This window comes from Aspergillus campestris, assembly GCF_002847485.1.
Source record: "Aspergillus campestris IBT 28561 chromosome Unknown P168scaffold_9, whole genome shotgun sequence".
Classification (NCBI taxonomy): domain Eukaryota; kingdom Fungi; phylum Ascomycota; class Eurotiomycetes; order Eurotiales; family Aspergillaceae; genus Aspergillus; species Aspergillus campestris.
This window is the reverse complement of record NW_020194344.1, coordinates 1,524,400-1,541,750: the sequence shown is the minus strand read 5'-3', so window position 1 is coordinate 1,541,750 and position 17,351 is coordinate 1,524,400. Positions and strand designations below refer to the sequence as shown.

At 52.9% G+C, this 17,351-nt stretch overlaps 6 protein-coding genes across 6 annotated transcripts; 2 read left to right on the top strand and 4 right to left on the bottom strand.

Moving 5' to 3' along the window:
* Positions 1-3,025: 3,025 nt before the first annotated feature.
* On the bottom strand, positions 3,026-4,088 carry P168DRAFT_193378 (uncharacterized protein). Its single transcript, XM_024833036.1, has 3 exons — positions 3,685-4,088; positions 3,137-3,484; positions 3,026-3,048 (listed from the first exon to the last, which is right to left on the bottom strand). The coding sequence occupies exons 1-2, from the start codon at positions 3,979-3,981 to the stop codon at positions 3,182-3,184; spliced, it is 600 nt and encodes a 199-aa protein (XP_024691477.1). The 5' UTR covers positions 3,982-4,088; the 3' UTR covers positions 3,026-3,048; positions 3,137-3,181.
* Positions 4,089-5,936: 1,848 nt separating this feature from the next.
* On the top strand, positions 5,937-7,241 carry P168DRAFT_291990 (RING-H2 finger protein; the record flags this gene model as incomplete). Its single annotated transcript, XM_024837508.1, has 2 exons — positions 5,937-6,559; positions 6,616-7,241. The coding sequence occupies 2 exons, from the start codon at positions 5,940-5,942 to the stop codon at positions 6,983-6,985; spliced, it is 990 nt and encodes a 329-aa protein (XP_024691476.1). The 3' UTR covers positions 6,986-7,241.
* Positions 7,242-8,147: 906 nt separating this feature from the next.
* P168DRAFT_291989 (aspartate transaminase) lies at positions 8,148-10,070 on the top strand. Its single transcript, XM_024837507.1, has 4 exons — positions 8,148-8,840; positions 8,890-9,021; positions 9,073-9,108; positions 9,165-10,070. The coding sequence occupies exons 1-4, from the start codon at positions 8,586-8,588 to the stop codon at positions 9,978-9,980; spliced, it is 1,239 nt and encodes a 412-aa protein (XP_024691475.1). The 5' UTR covers positions 8,148-8,585; the 3' UTR covers positions 9,981-10,070.
* Positions 10,071-10,497: 427 nt separating this feature from the next.
* On the bottom strand, positions 10,498-11,794 carry P168DRAFT_272494 (putative SNARE protein (Ufe1); the record flags this gene model as incomplete). Its single annotated transcript, XM_024835321.1, has 3 exons — positions 11,669-11,794; positions 10,833-11,572; positions 10,498-10,738 (listed from the first exon to the last, which is right to left on the bottom strand). The coding sequence occupies exons 1-3, from the start codon at positions 11,783-11,785 to the stop codon at positions 10,498-10,500; spliced, it is 1,098 nt and encodes a 365-aa protein (XP_024691474.1). The 5' UTR covers positions 11,786-11,794.
* A 243-nt stretch (positions 11,795-12,037) lies between these two features.
* P168DRAFT_193190 (putative PB1 domain protein) lies at positions 12,038-14,137 on the bottom strand. Its single transcript, XM_024833035.1, has 5 exons — positions 13,996-14,137; positions 13,793-13,942; positions 13,406-13,741; positions 12,167-13,297; positions 12,038-12,111 (listed from the first exon to the last, which is right to left on the bottom strand). The coding sequence occupies exons 1-5, from the start codon at positions 14,008-14,010 to the stop codon at positions 12,082-12,084; spliced, it is 1,662 nt and encodes a 553-aa protein (XP_024691473.1). The 5' UTR covers positions 14,011-14,137; the 3' UTR covers positions 12,038-12,081.
* Positions 14,138-16,376: 2,239 nt separating this feature from the next.
* P168DRAFT_298550 (copper chaperone CCS1) lies at positions 16,377-17,293 on the bottom strand (the record flags this gene model as incomplete). Its single annotated transcript, XM_024838277.1, has 4 exons — positions 16,377-16,903; positions 16,964-17,098; positions 17,147-17,219; positions 17,276-17,293. The coding sequence occupies 4 exons, from the start codon at positions 17,291-17,293 to the stop codon at positions 16,377-16,379; spliced, it is 753 nt and encodes a 250-aa protein (XP_024691472.1).
* Between the last annotated feature and the right edge of the window lie 58 nt (positions 17,294-17,351).

The following is a 17,351-nucleotide window of genomic DNA, read 5'->3' as shown; positions in this document are numbered from 1 at the left end:
TCACACAGCGGCAAGACGGTGACCATCACCGTCCGACGGCACAACGGCCACCGTGGACACAACATCATCATCTAGCACAACCACATCGACCAAAGCCAACATCAATCTCGCCACCGACCAACACTGTTGTTTCGAAGGGAGTCATCATGAACGGTCTCGACTCTTCACCCATGAGCGAATCATCGACCCTAGGGGGCCATCCAGCCTGTCCGGTGACGGCGTCGTGATGCTCCGGTTTCAATCAACACCCCTGCTTCATCCAGGCTTTACTGCCGTCGGACTACGGGATAAAGGCGGTCGACTATGCTGCATTCACCCTCTCCATCCATCGATATATAATTCTCTGTCATATACTTATCTTCCTGCCCATTCGCCCCGTTCTGTCAGGCTCCTCCTCGCATGATACACATGGTCCTCACCCTGAAGGTTGGACCTGGATCGTTTGGGCTGGGTTCTGACCGACAGGAACCCGCACCGACAAGCTTACACAGGACACATCCATATCAGCGGGAATAAGAAAACATACGATCATGGAGCACCTGCTTTGTCCCCACCCTTCTGTCTCTCCCCCCCACCTCTCTCTACCCCCCATTGATCCCCCCATACATTCTCCCCCCTTCCACTGCACACCTAACAGACACCCATCCTCGGATCCACGGCACACATGTTGCACAGGGTTCTTAGCGATGCTGCACGGCAGATTGGACCCTTCCAGCTATCTGTACCGGACTGGGGTGTTCCCCCAAAGAGTAGTTCCCCGTGGAGTCGAATCGATGATCTAGTTGGACCCAGTGACAGGTCGCCGTGGGGCGCAGTCTGCATATCTTTTTTTTTTCTTGATGTTTTACTTTTTCTCTTTTTTCCTTCTCTTCCATGCCCTCCCTTCTGGTGGTCTGACTGGTGTCCGGGTGGCTTGAGATGCAGTCAAGGCGCCGCCCTGTGCCATGGTGCATACATATGCCCAAAGAGTCTCACTCAATCCTAACATCGGTAACCGAGATCTAGACAGTCTCCGAGTGGTCTGTCGTCGGAGATAAGGTTCGGTTCAGGTGCGGCAGCCGGGTATCGACATCCCGCTGATGGATCTGGCTGTGTCACTCTACTGATGGTCAGAGTCAGTCTCATGCCACGACCACGTTGCCCTCCTCTTGAGCCCACTCTCCTTACCTTCTTCTCCCCGAGAACTACGGAGATTTTCCCCCTCTCAATCCTTATTGAAAACGGAAAAGGAGGGGATGAACCGAGGCTCATCATCCATTACACAATTGGCAACACAACACAATTCAATCAAACCAGTTTGTTTTATCCATCTCCGCCCGCATTGCATCCTCACATTGCCCCTGCATATCATGTACAGCCCTATCCTGCACCAGACACATCACAAACGACCTATCTCCCACATCAGCGACTATCGCCAACCCGACCGAAACTTGGCGGGGGAGCCTGCCATCCAGCCAGCCAGTCAGCCAGTCAGCCAGCACCCAGCCAGCCACCAATCCCATCGGGGACCCCGTGGATGGAGAGCAGCAGGTTGCCAATCTGTCTCTGGTGCAGTGGGCCTGCACGCATCGCATCTGTGTGGGGGATAAGCCCAGATGTGATCATGATGGCTGCGAGGGCGGCACAGCCAACGGTCTAGACCGGCGATTGTATTTGCTTTTTTTGTTTCGGTTGTTTCCTTTTATTTTTTTCTCTTTTGTGTTTTATTGAATTTGGATTCAAAGGGCGGTGGGATGCAATGGGGCTGCCTAGAGATACGGTCTGCAGGTGTTCTTCTATTCCCCTCCCCCTCTTGAGGTACGATGGAAAGTGTGGAATGAGGCTGGCTAGGTCTGGACCTAGTCAGCATCTTTTCGCTTTCTGTCCGACTTGGAGGGGTCGTTTGGTTGGATTGTTCTGGAGTTATCTAGTCCGCGACTATGAGGCGACTGCAGCTCGACTGCACAGATCTGGCTGATTTCGAGCTACGATGAGAGGCGGGGATGATTGATGGAGGGACATAATTGTAGTGATTCGATTGTAGTGAGCCTACTCGTACTAGGTGGTAGGTATTTAGGTAAGGACTTGACAGGCACGCCGCCTGAGGAATCCACACAACAGCTAGTTAGCTTTTCAATGCTCGTCATTTCTGATTGAGCATTTGAATGACATGAACGAGCTCAAGCTAGCAGATATGTAGTAGCTCTTTGTAGCGACCACTAAGTAGGTAAGGACCCAGCCATTGTGACTGAAGAACTGTCAATGTGATTAGGACGTGTGATTGTGACGACCTTCTGACTTATTGCCTACCTCCTCATATCTACCTCCTCCTCTTCTTCTTCCTCCTCTTCCTCCCTACCTATTACCTAGTTACTACCTCCAAGGCTAGTACCTGAGCTGAGCTGTACTAACCTAGCTAAAACATCAAACGCTTCAATCAAGTATTCAATCAATAAATCAATCAATTAATAAATTTTAATCAATCAATCAATCAAATAATCCAACTAGCCTCATAAACCCAAATAAAAATATCAAAAAGAAACAATGCACCCCTCTGACGTAAACACCAATCTACAACCCCCGTCAATCTCCGCACGGTGCTAGTCTGGTATATATCCATCTGTTCTCCCCTCACGAAGCTACCAGCTAGCTGGCTTTAGACAGTCTTGGTTCGGTCGGGTATCTAGCTAACTACCTAAAAAGCTACCTATCAAATGGGGGTTGAATTCTTGGGACGACTAATGTGGAAGGTTGGTCGATGATGGAGGGATGGATTGATAGATTGATGGGTGGGCTGGGATCTGATCCTGGTTCTCTGGACTTGGCTATTGATCACTTACCTATCTATTTATCTATCTACTACATAGTGTGTATGAGTTAGAGGTACTCCGTACATAGGTAGGTAGGTAGGTCGATACTAAATGATGTAATTGCATGGTTTATTTTTTACTTCTCAGTGTCTGGTTCTGTAGTCTGCTGTGGAAGGGTGCTTATCTTCTAGATGTATCATATTTCCCTACTTACTATAAGCAGATATGTAGGATATATTACACGATCGGATATCAGAACCTATATTCCGGTCAGTTACCTCAGATATTCTACGTTCACGATAATATCTTGACGAGCAATATCAACTCTACTCATCATGGCACGGTACATCTACAATACAACAACGATAGCAGGAGTTATGTCCCACCCCCAGTCAATTATCCGACCAGGCCGATTTCAGAAGGTATGCCAGCTCAGGGAATATCTTCCTCATTGGGCGGCCGGGAGGTGTCCGTGTCGGGGGGGGGCTTGATGATCGTCGTGCTGATCGTCGGTGGTGGTGGGTTTTCTTTTGTTGTGAGTGGTCATGGTACTCACGCGAGATGTGACTGCCAATATGGGGGGTCTTATCTGTCGTCTGTTGTGTGTCTGTGTGTCTGTGTGTCTGTTGCCTCATGATGGTTTGGGGGTGGGGAGGCGTTGGGTTGGTGTTTTTTGTCTTGTCTTGCGTTTTGCTCTGTATGGGATGGCTTGATGTCAAAAATAGAATATTCAGTGTCAATCGTAAAGACAAAAGAGAGAAGTGTCACGTGCATAACACGATCGAGGCTCAAATTCCTCGGTCCAACGCGTCTGCGATCGAGGATGATTACCTCCCCACAGAACTAAACCGAGCTAGCTGAGCTGAACGGGCTCAGCTACATGGGCTGAGCCAACCTCATGAGCACAGAGCACCGTGTGGCTCCTTGAGCCAGAACAGATGAACTCCGATAGTTCGATGCGCTGCTCTGTTGTATGATGCAATGACGCTGCAAGTTCAGCAGATCCATGATGTCCTGTCTCTGATCGGTCGAGTCTACTCTCTGGTGGCTGAGCCATGATTGGTAGGTTCCAGGGGTTGATCATCGCCGGATTGAGTTGATCGAGGAAAGACCTTCCTGTGTTGTACACAGCCGAGGATGCCATGCCAGGATAAGGATCCCGATCCATTCTTGCTGGTTTTGCCCCGCACATTGTTTCGTCGGGGTTGTTACATTTCTGACCAAGTGAAATGTGAAGGTTGGCTCTGATTGATTGAGAGTTGATTGGGGGACAATCGATTTATTTGAGGGAGGCGTGATGTTTCAAGGTAAGAAGGAGTGTCGAACACCTATCAGACCTTATCTTATCCCTGCTCATCCTTCTTTCATCCGGTCAATTTCAACTTTCTAACTTCCCATTCAGCTCCAATTTTAGTTTGAGTTTTCCATACCATGGATCCAGATTACTTGCAGCAGTGGTTCTTGATCGTCTGATTGATGCTGGTCTTTGTTCCTGTTCGTGTTCTGGGAACCATGTTATCTCATGATCCAGACTATCAGTTAGTGAATATAGTATCAGCATCATCCCCGCTTTCGCTCCGTGGAAATCTCCTCTCGTTCCCCCTCTTCTCCCCTCATCTGACAACTGGGATGATTGTTTCCCATCTTGATCCAGACATAACCTGATCTCGCGGGTTGGCCAACTAGCTGGGGGTCATTCTGAGCGATACCTCTGCACTATCGGGACGGAGAAACTGAGCAAGACACCCATTCAAATACAGAATCCATCACTCCACCTGTCAGCAATTCGGCGGTTATCAACCTCTCTCTCTCCAGTCTCCACTGCATTCACGCATCCACTGCTGCAGACTAGTGACCTGGTTCCTCCACGAGACGCTTGGCTTGGCTGGCCTGAATATTATTCTTGGTTGATTGGACCCAATTATTCCTCCTCACTCTCTCCACCGCGCCCTCTCCACCGGACAAGTCCCGGTCATGTAACCTGTTCCTTCCTCTCTCTCTCTCTCGCTCTCTTCACCGCAGCCGCTGAGTGATCGCCCGGTGGCTTGGGGGTCGTGCCCGTCTCACTTTTCCCTCCACCTGTTTTTCCCCTTCTGTTTTCTTGTTTTGGTTTTTTTCTTTGCTTTCCTTTTTCGGTTATCCTTTTTCATGTTTCGGCATTTCCTGCATTTCCTTTCCATACAGGGAAAAAAAAGGAAAACAGAAAAGATTGACTATCCTCGGTGTGGCTGTCCAAGAGCGGTGACTAATGATCGACCTTGCACGCCCCGTACCTCGACTACTCCGCTGTATCCGGACTCGTCATCGTGGGGAAATCCATCCCATCCACACTTGGTTCGCTCAATGGGGCTCTGGCAGGGACCCTCTTCTTTCCCTCCCCTCTCTCTCCTCCATCTCTTCCTCCTCACTTGCCTTCTTCCCGCCTCCCTCGCTCAAACTATAGGCTCCTCGGGCTGGACCGTGGTGCCCTCCAACAAATCGGCGGATCTGTCGTGGACCGGTAGAGTGAGATACCACCTCGACAGCACTCAAGTTCGCATCCCTCCGGGCACCAGCCTTGCTCCTTTGACCAATTCGCTAGCCCGCTCGGACAACCGTACCCTCGAGGTGAGTCGTGATTTACCCGGTGCTCAACACACGCGGGACCCCGTGGAGGGGCTGACGGTTCTCTAGTCGTTTCACATCTCGGGCCCTCTAGTGCCAGTCGACGCCTCGACGTCCCGCTCGTTGGACGGGGACTCAATCGCCTTTATTACCTGCGATAAGTCCGCCTACAAGGGGAATCTCGGCGCCAGTGAGACGGTCGCCAACGCTATCACCTCCCCGCATCGGTTGACGGCGGTTATCCTGTACAGCACCGAGGCCCAGCATTGCAACTACACGGTCGACCACGGAGCGGACCACGAGTACGCCAACGTCTTCACCCTCGTCAACCCGCTCGCGGCGGAGATCATCCGACGGCAATTGCGTTCGCCCGCCGACGGGATCACGAGCATCGCCGGCGACATGTCGTACGCCATGACGGGGTCCAGCACCCAATCCGAGGATTCGGGTCCAAGCGGGGGGGACAATCCGAACACCGGTAAGCGTCATCTTCACTCCACCCCCCTTCCCCTCCACGTAGCTGACGTTTGAGACCCGGGATCAGCGATGATCATCTTGTACAGTATCACCGGCATCATCACGGCGCTGTTCCTAGCGATCATCATCACGGGGGCCGTCCGCGCTCACCGGCACCCCGAACGCTACGGGCCCCGATATACCGCCGGGCGCCCGCGGCAAAGTCGAGCGCGCGGGATAGCGCGCGCCATGGTGGAGACGATACCGATCGTGAAGTTCGGCGACGCCTACGATCCCAAGGTAGAGGCCGTCAAGGGCGACGTGGAGATGGCGCCGGAGGGGGGGACACATACCCCGACGGGTGAAACCGAAATGGCGACGGGCGGCGCTGGCGCCCCTACTCCGCCACCACCGTCGCAGCAACCCAACAAGACGGCCGGAGCCACGAGCAGGGAGCCAACAGAAGGGCCAACGGAAGGGCCAACGGAAGAGCCAACGGAGAAGACCACGCCCAATGCCGACGACAATACGTCGCCACCGCCGCAGCAGACGGCCGCCGCGACCACGGAGCAGAACAACTTCTCCTGTCCCATCTGCACGGATGATTTTGTCAAGGGCCAGGATCTGCGTGTCCTGCCGTGCAACCACCAGTTCCACCCCGACTGCGTCGACCCATGGCTGCTCAATGTGTCTGGGACATGTCCTCTTTGGTGAGTCACCCTGACCCTTCTGACCCACCCCGCAGTGCATACTGACGAGCCGACAGCCGGATCGATCTGAACCCTAACCGCGCCGAGGACGCGACCGAGCCGGCCGCGACCGAGGGCACCGATCCCCCGCCGGAGGGCTCCGCAGCGGGCGGCGGGGCGGAGGCGGCGCACTTGCGCTCGCACCGGCGACTGACGAGTTACCTCCACGGGACGCTCAACGCACGACGGATGCGCGACGCAACGGTGGAGGAGCGACTCGCGGCGCTGCGCAGCGTGCGAGAGAACAACCGGCAGACGCAGACGCAGACGCAGGACGCGACCCCCGACGAGCCAGAGGAGCGCAGTCGGCGCCGAAGCGGACTGACGACGCGGTTGCGCGATCGATTCCGCATCCGCACGCAGGCGCATGGGGATGGGGAAGCATAAGGGGGGGATGATTTTACGAGTACAAAGCATTTTTCCACCTACGACTGGGGGATGAACATACGGCATATGTACATGATGGGTGTTTTTTTTATCTTCTTGCACATGATATCGGTATGAATGTTGGACTGACGACCGATGACGAGTTACTTTTTTACAGCGGACCGGGCGTTTGGCGCGTGATCAAGAGGATTACGATATGGGACTCATTTTTTTTTACGTTCAGCCTTATAAAATCATCAATAAATATATGATTCCATAAACCTATAAAATTATATAAATAAATACATAGATAAATAAATAAATAAACCAGACGGAGTCCCCCGACCAAAGCAAGAGCAAAAAAAAAGGTGGAGGATCGGACCCGAAATCCGGCGAGCATCGCATGGATTGCCCGAAGTGGACACCTATTGCCCCACGGGGGATCCTCCCATGCCTATGACCGTTTAATATGGTCGTATTCTGACTGTCGCAGTTAGTCCTTAGTTCGTGTTATCCGTTGTCCGATCGAGTGTGCTAATACTGTACCTGCCGAGTCGATCGGAGGGATTCTAGAACGTGGATTATAAATACTTTTCCTTTAGGTGGATTTGATGTTGGACTTGTGCCTGATTTTGGTCGATCGGGGGTGTCTCCGTACCTCGGTCGGCATTACGAGGAGTCTGCGGAGTAACTATAAGAGATGACTAGGTAGATAGATAGGTTAATTTCTGGCATCGGTAGATATCTACCTAATTTATTACTTAAGTACATGCCTAGGTCGTAGGTCGTAGGTAAGGTGGTAAGGGAGGAAGAGGATTAATTAGAATGCACGGAAGGACAAGCCTGATGGGGTAATGGGATGAAGAAAATGGCGCAACACGAGACAGGGAGGTATTTTCAGGGGGTTTTAATATTTTATTATTATTTTTGATAGTATGTTGTTATGTGTCATTTTTACCTTGGCGATTGTTTGTATTATTCATTATGGGTATGATTATATTATGATATGAGAATGTATAGTAGGTTTATCCGGTTATTATTATCAGTTATTATAAGTATGGGCTGATCTTATTATCCTGTTGGTATACCTTCAGTCAGGATATTCTTTCTAGATATGTACTCATACTCTCATTACTGAGTGTGTAATAGAAGGTATAGAAATAGTTGTCTAATAGAAAAGATACTCGTACGGGTTAATAGAGGACATGTGAATAGTCTCCGTATGTCGTCATAATCCAAAGAGCAGAACATCCTCGGCTCAACGGTCGGCCTTTCAGGATTTATATTTATGCTGGATTCATCGCCATTTTCTGGCTGCTTTTCTCTCCATTTCCTGTTGTGTTATTATACTTCTTATAATACTGTATTTCTATCCTTCATTCTTCCTGATTTCAAAACAGGTCTCTCCGTCCATTCCTTTCTTCCCCCCGGTGAACGCAAACAGCAACCTCCTCTCCAATCCAACTGCAATCATTCAATCGTTCACGGTCGTCACATCCAATCAGGCTAATCTGCGCTGTTTTGCTTCCAACCGTGGATTACGTACCTGATTGATCACTGTCTTGGCTGTTACCACCCTTACTACCTGCTTTATTATACTATAATACCCCTCGTCGCCACCATGTCTCCTCCCTCCTCTTCCCCATCCGTCTCCTCCGCTCGCGCCCGTCTCGAAAACCTCAAATCGCACATCATGGGTTCCTCTGCGCCTGCCTCCGTCTTCTCCGCCGCCGTCGTCCCCTCGGCTCCCGAGGATCCTCTCTTCGGTCTCGCGCAGGCTTTCCGCCAAGATCCCTCCGATAAGAAGGTCGATCTCGTCATCGGTGCCTATCGCGATGATCACTCCAAGCCCTGGGTGTTGCCGGTGGTCAAGAAGGTACATTCCATTCTAGCCATCATGATTGCGATATACTAACTGATTAAAGGCCGACAACCTCGTCCGCAATGATCCCACTCTCAACCACGAATACCTCCCCATCAAGGGTCTCGCCGATTACGACTCCGCCGCCCAGAAGCTCATGATCGGCGCGGATAGCCCTGCCATTCGCGAAAACCGAGTATGCCTCTTTCACCCCAGATAAACAGCGCACATACTAACAGAAATCAAGGTATGCACCTTCCAAACCATCTCCGGCACCGGCGCCGTCCACCTCGGCGCCCTCTTCCTCGCCAAATTCCACCCCCAATCCCCCGCCCCAAGCTCTACCTCTCCAACCCAACCTGGGCCAACCACCACCAAATCTTCACCAACGTCGGCCTCACCCTCGCCAACTACCCCTACTTCGACCCTAAGACCAAAGGCCTCGACTTCACCGGCATGCTCGGCGCCCTCGACACCGCCCCCGCCGGCTCCATCATCCTCCTCCACGCCTGCGCCCACAACCCCACAGGCGTAGACCTCACCCAAGACCAATGGAAGCAAGTCGCAGCCGTCATGCGCTCCCGCCGCCTCTTCCCCTTCTTCGACTGCGCCTACCAGGGCTTCGCCTCCGGCGACGTCGTCCGCGACGCCTGGGCCGTCCGCTACTTCATCGACCAGGGCTTCGAGCTGTGCGTCGCCCAGTCCTTCGCCAAGAACTTCGGCCTCTACGGCCAGCGCACTGGCGCCTTCCACTTCGTCTCCGCCCCCGGCGCAGACGCCCCCGCCGCAACCTCCCACGTCGCCTCCCAGCTCGCCATCCTCCAGCGCTCCGAGATCTCCAACCCCCCGGCCTACGGCGCGCGCATCGTCTCCCGCGTCCTGAACGACCCGGCCCTATTCGCCGAGTGGGAGGGCGACCTCCGCACGATGAGCGGCCGCATCGCCGACATGCGCCGCGGTCTGCGCCAACGCCTCGAAGCCAAGGGCACCCCGGGGTCCTGGACCCACATCACCGATCAGATCGGCATGTTCAGCTTCACGGGGTTGACAGAGCCGCAGGTGAAGCTGTTGCGGGAGAAGTGGCATGTTTATATGGTGAGTCATATATATATATATATATTATTCCCCCCCCCCGAAGAAGAGAATGGAAACTAACGAATGGATAGACCAAAAACGGCCGCATCTCCATGGCAGGCCTTAACACGCATAATCTGGATTATTTTGCGGAGGCGGTGGATAGTGTTGTGAGGGAGGCTTGATCTTTTCTTCGGTTTATGTGGTTGCTTTACTTGATTTGGTTCGTCCAGCGGCATTAGTTTATCAAAATATCCTATCCAATACCATATTCGTTCTATCAATATTCTGGGATCTCTTTGGGAGGGATAGTAGCTAGGGATTAGGTATGTACGTGGAGTTGGCTCCTTGTATGATTGCTACAAGAGAGAAGTAAAGGGTATGCATACATTCGTGGTCGTCCCGAGCTGGGTACATACATATACACCTAGATTGATAGATAGACCCGAATCCCACCCTCAATAGATATCTTCCTTCATTCCTTCAAACGTAGTATCCACTTCCTATTTACAGTGTATCCCCCCCCCCCCCCCCCCCAAATGTACCCATCTAATATTCATATACCCAATAAACAATAATATTAAATAAAAAGATAAGGTCAAAAAATCAAATCCCAAACAACCAACCCAGAACACAACCCCACCGTCCCCCAAAACACCGCCTGCGCCGCGCTCCGCGACTCCGCCGCCCGCTTCAGCTCGCGGTTGCCCTGCCCGATGTTCGTCTGCGTGTTGGAGGCGTCTGCGACCAGCTGGTCGATGTGTTCTTCCTGCGTGGCGAGGTGTGCGACGAGGGTTTGTTGCAGGGAGGAGATTTCCAATAGGGATTTTTCGGCTGTTCTATTATCCCATCTTATTAGCTTTTTCTTTGTGTTGAAGACTAATGTCTAATGTGTAATTGAGGGGGAATGGAAAAAAGAGGGGGGGAACCCACTGGACCTTCCCCAATGTATCCTCATAATACCGCACCATGGAATCATTCTCCTGCTCGAACAGCTGCAGCTGCTGCGGTGTCAGCTGCGCCTCGATGGCTGCTGCTTCGGCGTCGTCGATGCTGGTCGCTTTGATGTGGATGTCGGCGTCGACGTCCCCAAACGCTTTGCCTCTATCACCTCCTGCCCCTGCGCCTGCGCCTACCCCAGTAGAACCAGATGCAGATTTATAAAGCACACTCTTCTCCCTCTCCACAACCCTCTCAATCCTCCTCTCCACCATCCCCCGCTGCACCCCCACAGCGATTTCCAGCCTGCGCCTCAAGAACCATAATACCGCCTCGCGCACGGTGCTCAGCCCGCGCTCCACACCCTCATCCGATATCTGCGCTGCCGTTTTGCCTGAATCTTCATTGTTATTATCGTGGCCGCTAGCCCACCGCGCGAGGAGCGTCCGGGGCCCGCCGTAGCGTTTGCGGAGCAGGCGCGTGGCGGTCTCCTGGCGGAGGGATTCAGCGGAGGAGAGGTTTGTTATTGAGGTGGAGAGGTCGCGGAGGAGGAGGGAGGTGGAGGTGTCGATCTCTGTGCGGGCTGTGTCGGTGAGGTTGGGGGAGGAGGGGTCGTGGGGTCGTGGTGGTTTGTTTTTGTTTTTGGTGCTGTTGATGTTGGTGTTGGGGGTGAGGGAGAGGTAGGGGGTGCGGATTTTGTGGAGGTAGGCGAGGAGGGAGGTGATGTGTGTGTTCTTTGGTTGGTTAGTTAGTTATATTGAGTGGTTAGGTATATTGGTGGTGGTGGTGTTGGTGTTATTGTCGGGATGGGTTGGATAGAGGGAGCTCACGATTCGGTTCGCTTCTTTGAGGAATTCGTCTGGAGTGGGAATTGCTGTCTTTTTAGATATTTCATCGTGACCTCCTCTCCGCAGGAGGTCGTTGAATGTTGGGGTTAGGTCTGTCATTGTTCCTCGGGGTGGGTGGTGGTGATGGTGGTGAATGGTGTTGAGCGGCGGTCTGCTTGTCTAGCTGGCAACAACGTCACGTCCCGTGATTTGCTTGCCCTATCATCTCCGTCTTTCTCCCCGACGGAGTACTAAATTTACTACGGAGTACCTATATCGACTATTACTTCTACTACACTTCTACTACACTTCTACTGCTCTTGTTTGATACACACATCAATCCATCTATCAGGGAATATTCAATCCTATCATAACACGTCAGGGTATAAATGCATTACAAGCCATATCTCCATATCTCAAATCATCGTCCGTTCCTCCACCCAGATCTATTCCGTTAGCATGGTCGCACCTCAAGAATATTAGTAAAATAAGGAAGCATACCTCCATCTTCCCCATCTCACTCCCCTCCCGGCGCGCCATCTCCCTCGACGCCCCAATCAACAGATCCAAATCTTCCTGATCGACCATAGTGATCATATCCCCCTCATCCTGCATCTTGATCTTCAAGATTGACACAAAACCAAACTTCTCCCGGATCCGCATCTCAAACTCCCGGAACCCGACTGTCGGCCCGATGATGATGTACCGCGTGTCTTCCTGCGAATGCACCTTCACCCGGTACTTGTGGACCTCTGGTCGTCGCGATACCCCTCGTCGCGGCCCCTTGACGGGTGACGACGAGGATGTCGACGGTCGACGCGATCCCATCATCTCGAAGTCCCCGTCTGGGACAGGGCCGTCTTCTTCGTACGCGTCGCTCGCGTACTCTTCCTCTTCGTCGATGTATCGCTCTTGCGGCCTCCCCGTGCCGCGTCGCGAGCCAGGCGCAGGCACCACTACCGATCGCGGCTGTGCATAGCCCCCGTATCCCTCACCCCCACTGTAATCATATGCGGCCACGGGGTGAACTCCCGTGGTGTCACTTGCCCCCCGTCGATGTCCCATCTCCCGATTGACGGCCGTCGGGTCGTTCCCGGAACTACAGCCACTGACACCGCGGCGTCCGGAATCGCGCCCGGACGAGCCTCGCGGCTCCGACGCTGTCCGCGTCGTCCCGATGCGCGGTTTTTCGTTCGCGGTCACGTCGGCGCCCGGTCGTCCCAGGGACTGTGCGCCTGGTCGCTCGAGATCCAACCGGGGCGGGCGCGCGGCGCGAAGGGACCCCGGTCGCCCGATACTCCCGGCGCTGCTGGTGCTGCTGGCCTTGTCGGCGTCTGGTGGCGGTGTGGGCGGGAACAGGTTGCGGTTCAGAGGCGGTTCGGAATGCTGGCGGCTGCGACTGGTCAGGTTCTTCTGCACGAGGTGGCTGACGGCGAAGGGCGGGTTGTCTGGATGTCGTGTGTCCAGCACGGACTGTGCGCGCTGGAGTTCGCTAGGGTGGGGACCGCCGTATCGGTCGGATGCTGCGATCAGTCGAGCCTTGCCTAGGTAATCTTTGGTCTTGAGGTTCTTGACTTTGGCTTCGTTGGGGCGGTAGAGGACCCCGACGGGGATTGAGAAGACGGTGTAGCCCTACTCAATTAATATTCGTATTTCAAAAAGAAAAGAAAAGAAAAGAAAAGAAAAGAAAAGAAAAGAAAAGAAAAGAAAAGAAAAGAAAAGAAAAGAAAAGAAGCATACTTCAGCGTGTTCGCGGAGAGCATCGTTGATGACAGCATGGTCTGAAGTGACCTGTTCCTTGGACGCATACTCCAGATCTTGCAGTCCGGGCCCCATCTGCCGCAGATAGATGTAACAAAGGCCCCGATTGAACAGGACCTCACACGAGAAGAGCCGGAATTTCAAGCCCAGCTGGTCATAGTCAATGGAGGTGTTGCCGCGGAGGTACAGCAGGGTATCGTTGAAATTGGCCAATGCCTCTTCAAAGTCGCCGAGGAGGAAATTGGAGACGCCCTCTTGGAAATAGGCGATGGCGAGGTACTGGTCCAGCCCGATGGCCCGCTGATAGCACTCGACCTACACGGGTCAGCTTCGTGATATCATCCAGCACCACGCGTCCACACCTACCGCTTTGTCGTGCTCGCCCACCGTCGCATAAATCACACCACAATTGAAGAAGATCTTCGAAGTATCGGCGATGGCATCAAACACGCGGAGGGCTTCGTCGAATTGCTGATTGTCGTAGTGCTCGAGGGCGAGCACCCAAGTCTCAATTTCCTGGATGGGTCAGCATCGCCTGTGAGAGAAACATCACTTGACTGGCAGGATACCTGTTTCAATGACATGATGAGCCCACCCGCAGAGATGGGAAAATCGCGATGCGTCCCACTCCGGGGAGGGAAACCAGAGGGAGAAGTCGACTAGTGATATACCCTGGTATAAGTACCAACGGTCCAGGAGAGCCAGGACGGTCAATGCGGTGGGTGGAACGAGCCAAGCACCCATGCGACGAAAGCAGAGACAAATGAGCCGGTCGACAGATCGAGACAGAGTCGTGTTCAGGGTCAAGGAGAGATTGAAAAGGGAAGAATAAAGCTCGATCAGGGATGGCGGGCAAAAGAGGCGGGGGCATGCAAGGATGAGTGAGGGTGGGCTGATAGTAGAACCCAGGAGGTCGGAAGTACGGAATATCGTGGTGAGTGGTGAGTGGTAGTGGTAGTGGTAAGTGGATTGAGGGGGAAGTTAGGAGTCGGGGTAGTGGAGAAAAAAAAAGAAATTGAAAGATAGTGCAACGATAGAAAAGAAAGAAGAAAGGGATGTATGCAGGCGCAAGGGACATCTGGGTCCATGTGGGTGAAGGTGATGAAGATAGTCCGTTGTACATTAGTCGACCGACGATGGTGGGTTGGCGGGTGTGATTGGGTGGCTGCAGGGGAGTCGCGTTGAATCACTCTGCAGGATGACCGCTATGGGCGCCTAATTGGTTGGCTTGGATCACTTTGACTTCTCTCTTTCTCTTTAAATTAGGTCTCTGTTGACAGGGAGTGATTGGAGAGGGAAAATACCCGATTTTCGACATATCAAGTACTATATTCTGTGCCGTTGGGGAACTATATATAGCCTCATTCGATGTCCATTGGTCACGAATCGTGTCCAACGTCGACTTTTCGTAACCGAATTGATCACCTGAGCCTAGACTAGACATTTTCTCTCTCAATGATCAACTTGATCGTCTTGGGTCATTATAGTCGAGTCTCCCTCGCCCGCCTTGTCTATCCGCCATAGTCGATGTCGTAGATTGCACCGTGCACGCCAGGCCGTGTTCCAATAAGAGGAACCCAACGATGCGCCAGTGTGATTGACCGTAGATGGTTCCATATATGAGGTCCGTAGGCGTCCTCGATGTATTGGCAGATCCATTTGCAAATGCTCGCTTGGATATCATGTCTCTTTTGGCCTTTTCAAGTAACCCTATATTCAGTGCGATATCCCCTTTGGTCGTGATGAGGTGTCTAGGGAACATCACATTCTACAATGATGAGGCTCTTGCTTGAGACTTTGGATAGCAAGTTATCCTGTTCAAGCATAAGTAGTCCTATCTCTGGTGGTCATATACCCCACGTCGGATATGATATACCATTCATATCTACGCTGTTTGCCACGGTTCTCTTCCACTCAATGGGAGGATACGGCCCTAGCTTCATCCACGGCACAAATGTAGTTGCGGTATGTCTAAGACATATAGACCTGGAGTGCAAATTACGTATCTCCTCGGGAGTCAAGGTCATGTTAGGTCCCGTGTGCAAGGCATCAATCTTGTCGCAAACCAATCCATCCAACGCAGGTACATTTCTAGAGGTCGAGGATTGACAGTATCTACAGATGTCGACTGTATACAGAGTACAGAGGAGGTATGTATCCTTCATGCAAATTTGTCATCGTGCAGACACCTTATTGAAATTGAAGAAGACGTCCTGCATCATGACAATCGATAGAAGCCATTTATTACCACATAACTCCGTCTAATGAAAAGGGATCACAGTAGCCCTATCCAAACCACAATTAATACTCTAATAAGATATATTTAGACACTGCTATACTAAACTACCCCTCAACGCCAAGCCACCGACCACTACGATCTATATTTATCCCACTGAATACACTCGTGGCTGGGACCGACTTCTCCCCCATCCTGGTCCAAGCAAGGTTATCGCAACCTAATGATGCAGCAATCCAGGTACGTAATCGACCCTTGCAGTCCGCCTCATTTGGAAACTCTAGCGGAGGTAAAAGACGGTCGACTGTATGCACATCGTCCTCATTACTCGAACTCTCTTGATAATTGACGAATAAAGCCATCATAACTACGTAGCAACCGTGTGCTCATCCTTCCCACAGGCCTCTATATAGAGTTCCACCCTTCTGTCCCGCCCCGCCACGGCGCTTCGCTTCTGGACTGCAATCGGCCCATGGGTGAAAACCCCAGCCAATCCGTTGTCTGTAGCTATCTTTAGATCCCAGTCTCCACGCGAGACCTCGTGATGTGACGTGATGGGAGGAATCACCAGATAGATCATTTGCGACAACAGTAACAACGGAAGCAGAGTATCAACCACCGACAGCTCCTTGCTGCCAAGTCTCTCCCCAAACCCGTCCCCCAGCCAAGCATCCACCAGCGGACGTAAGACAAAGACCAGACGTAAGACAAAGATCAGGCCATTCCTTGCGCCACCTGCTCCTGCCGCTCCTGCCACACATTTTTCCCCGAGCACGAGCACACCATCTTATCGTTATCCCACACGCCAGCACTGCGCGCGATCACCCCCACCAGGGTATCGGGGTCCTCACGACGGAAGGGCCCCTCCGTCGTCCGCGACAGCACCATACTGCGTCCGATCATCTCCCACACCGCCACCGGCCGGTCGAGGAACACGTTGCCCCGCCCCTTGTCGTCCACCTCCACGGAACCGAACACCCCACGCGGCGTCGTCGTCTCCTTGACCGACTCCTTCCCCAGCATCGTCGTCTTCACGGCCTCCCAGATGCCCCCCGTCGACTCCGCGCCCCGCGAAATATCGCCCGCCTGTCGCACCGTCGCCCAGTATTTGCCCGGTGCCAGCCCGTTGACGGTTAGGTCGACTAGCGTCAGGTTGGACGAGACCTGCACCATGCGCGCCAGTCCGCGGACCTTATTCGTGACGGCGGTCGAGTGCGTTTCCAGGATGCAGACGGCCGAGCCTATGTACCGGGGGTGTGCTCAGTATTCGGTTCAACAGGAGAAAGATAGGGAAAACGTACTGTTGGCGCTGCCGCTACCCCGCAGAATCGCGTCCCGTCCCGTTGCTTGGATGGCGGAGACGATCGAGCTAGGTGGCGCGGTGCCTTCGATGAAGACCAGCTGGTCCTTGAGGTTGGCGTCGACCTTGTTGATGCCTGCGACGGTGAGTCGGTCGGAAAGCTATAGACAGGCGTGTGACATACCGTCCAGCTTGCGAAGAGAGCTTGAGATGTCCTTGACGCAGCCCTCGCAGGTCATGGAGACCGCGAATGTAGTCTGGCGGTTCGCGTCAGTGAGCTCCGATGCCGGTGGCGGGGTTGGTGATGACATACCTGGAAGGGTTCAATCATCATGGACAGTATACAGTAAGAGGTACAGTAAATCTAGTCAAATATATGGTAGACCGAC

Excerpts from the sequence above, each read along its gene's own strand:
- P168DRAFT_193378 (XM_024833036.1), bottom strand. The coding sequence starts at position 3,981 with ATGTGCGGGGCAAAACCAGCAAGAATGGATCGGGATCCTTATCCTGGC. Across the intron at positions 3,485-3,684 it reads CGGTGCTCTGTGCTCATGAG|AGCAAAACGCAAGACAAGAC; the intron begins GTTGGCTCAGCC and ends CATCCCATACAG.
- P168DRAFT_291989 (XM_024837507.1), top strand. The coding sequence starts at position 8,586 with ATGTCTCCTCCCTCCTCTTCCCCATCCGTCTCCTCCGCTCGCGCCCGT. Across the intron at positions 9,022-9,072 it reads CTGCCATTCGCGAAAACCGA|GTATGCACCTTCCAAACCAT; the intron begins GTATGCCTCTTT and ends ACAGAAATCAAG. Across the intron at positions 9,109-9,164 it reads CCATCTCCGGCACCGGCGCC|CTCTACCTCTCCAACCCAAC; the intron begins GTCCACCTCGGC and ends CCCCGCCCCAAG.
- P168DRAFT_193190 (XM_024833035.1), bottom strand. Across the intron at positions 13,742-13,792 it reads TGGGCGAGCACGACAAAGCG|GTCGAGTGCTATCAGCGGGC; the intron begins GTAGGTGTGGAC and ends TGACCCGTGTAG. Across the intron at positions 13,298-13,405 it reads CTCTCCGCGAACACGCTGAA|GGCTACACCGTCTTCTCAAT; the intron begins GTATGCTTCTTT and ends TTAATTGAGTAG.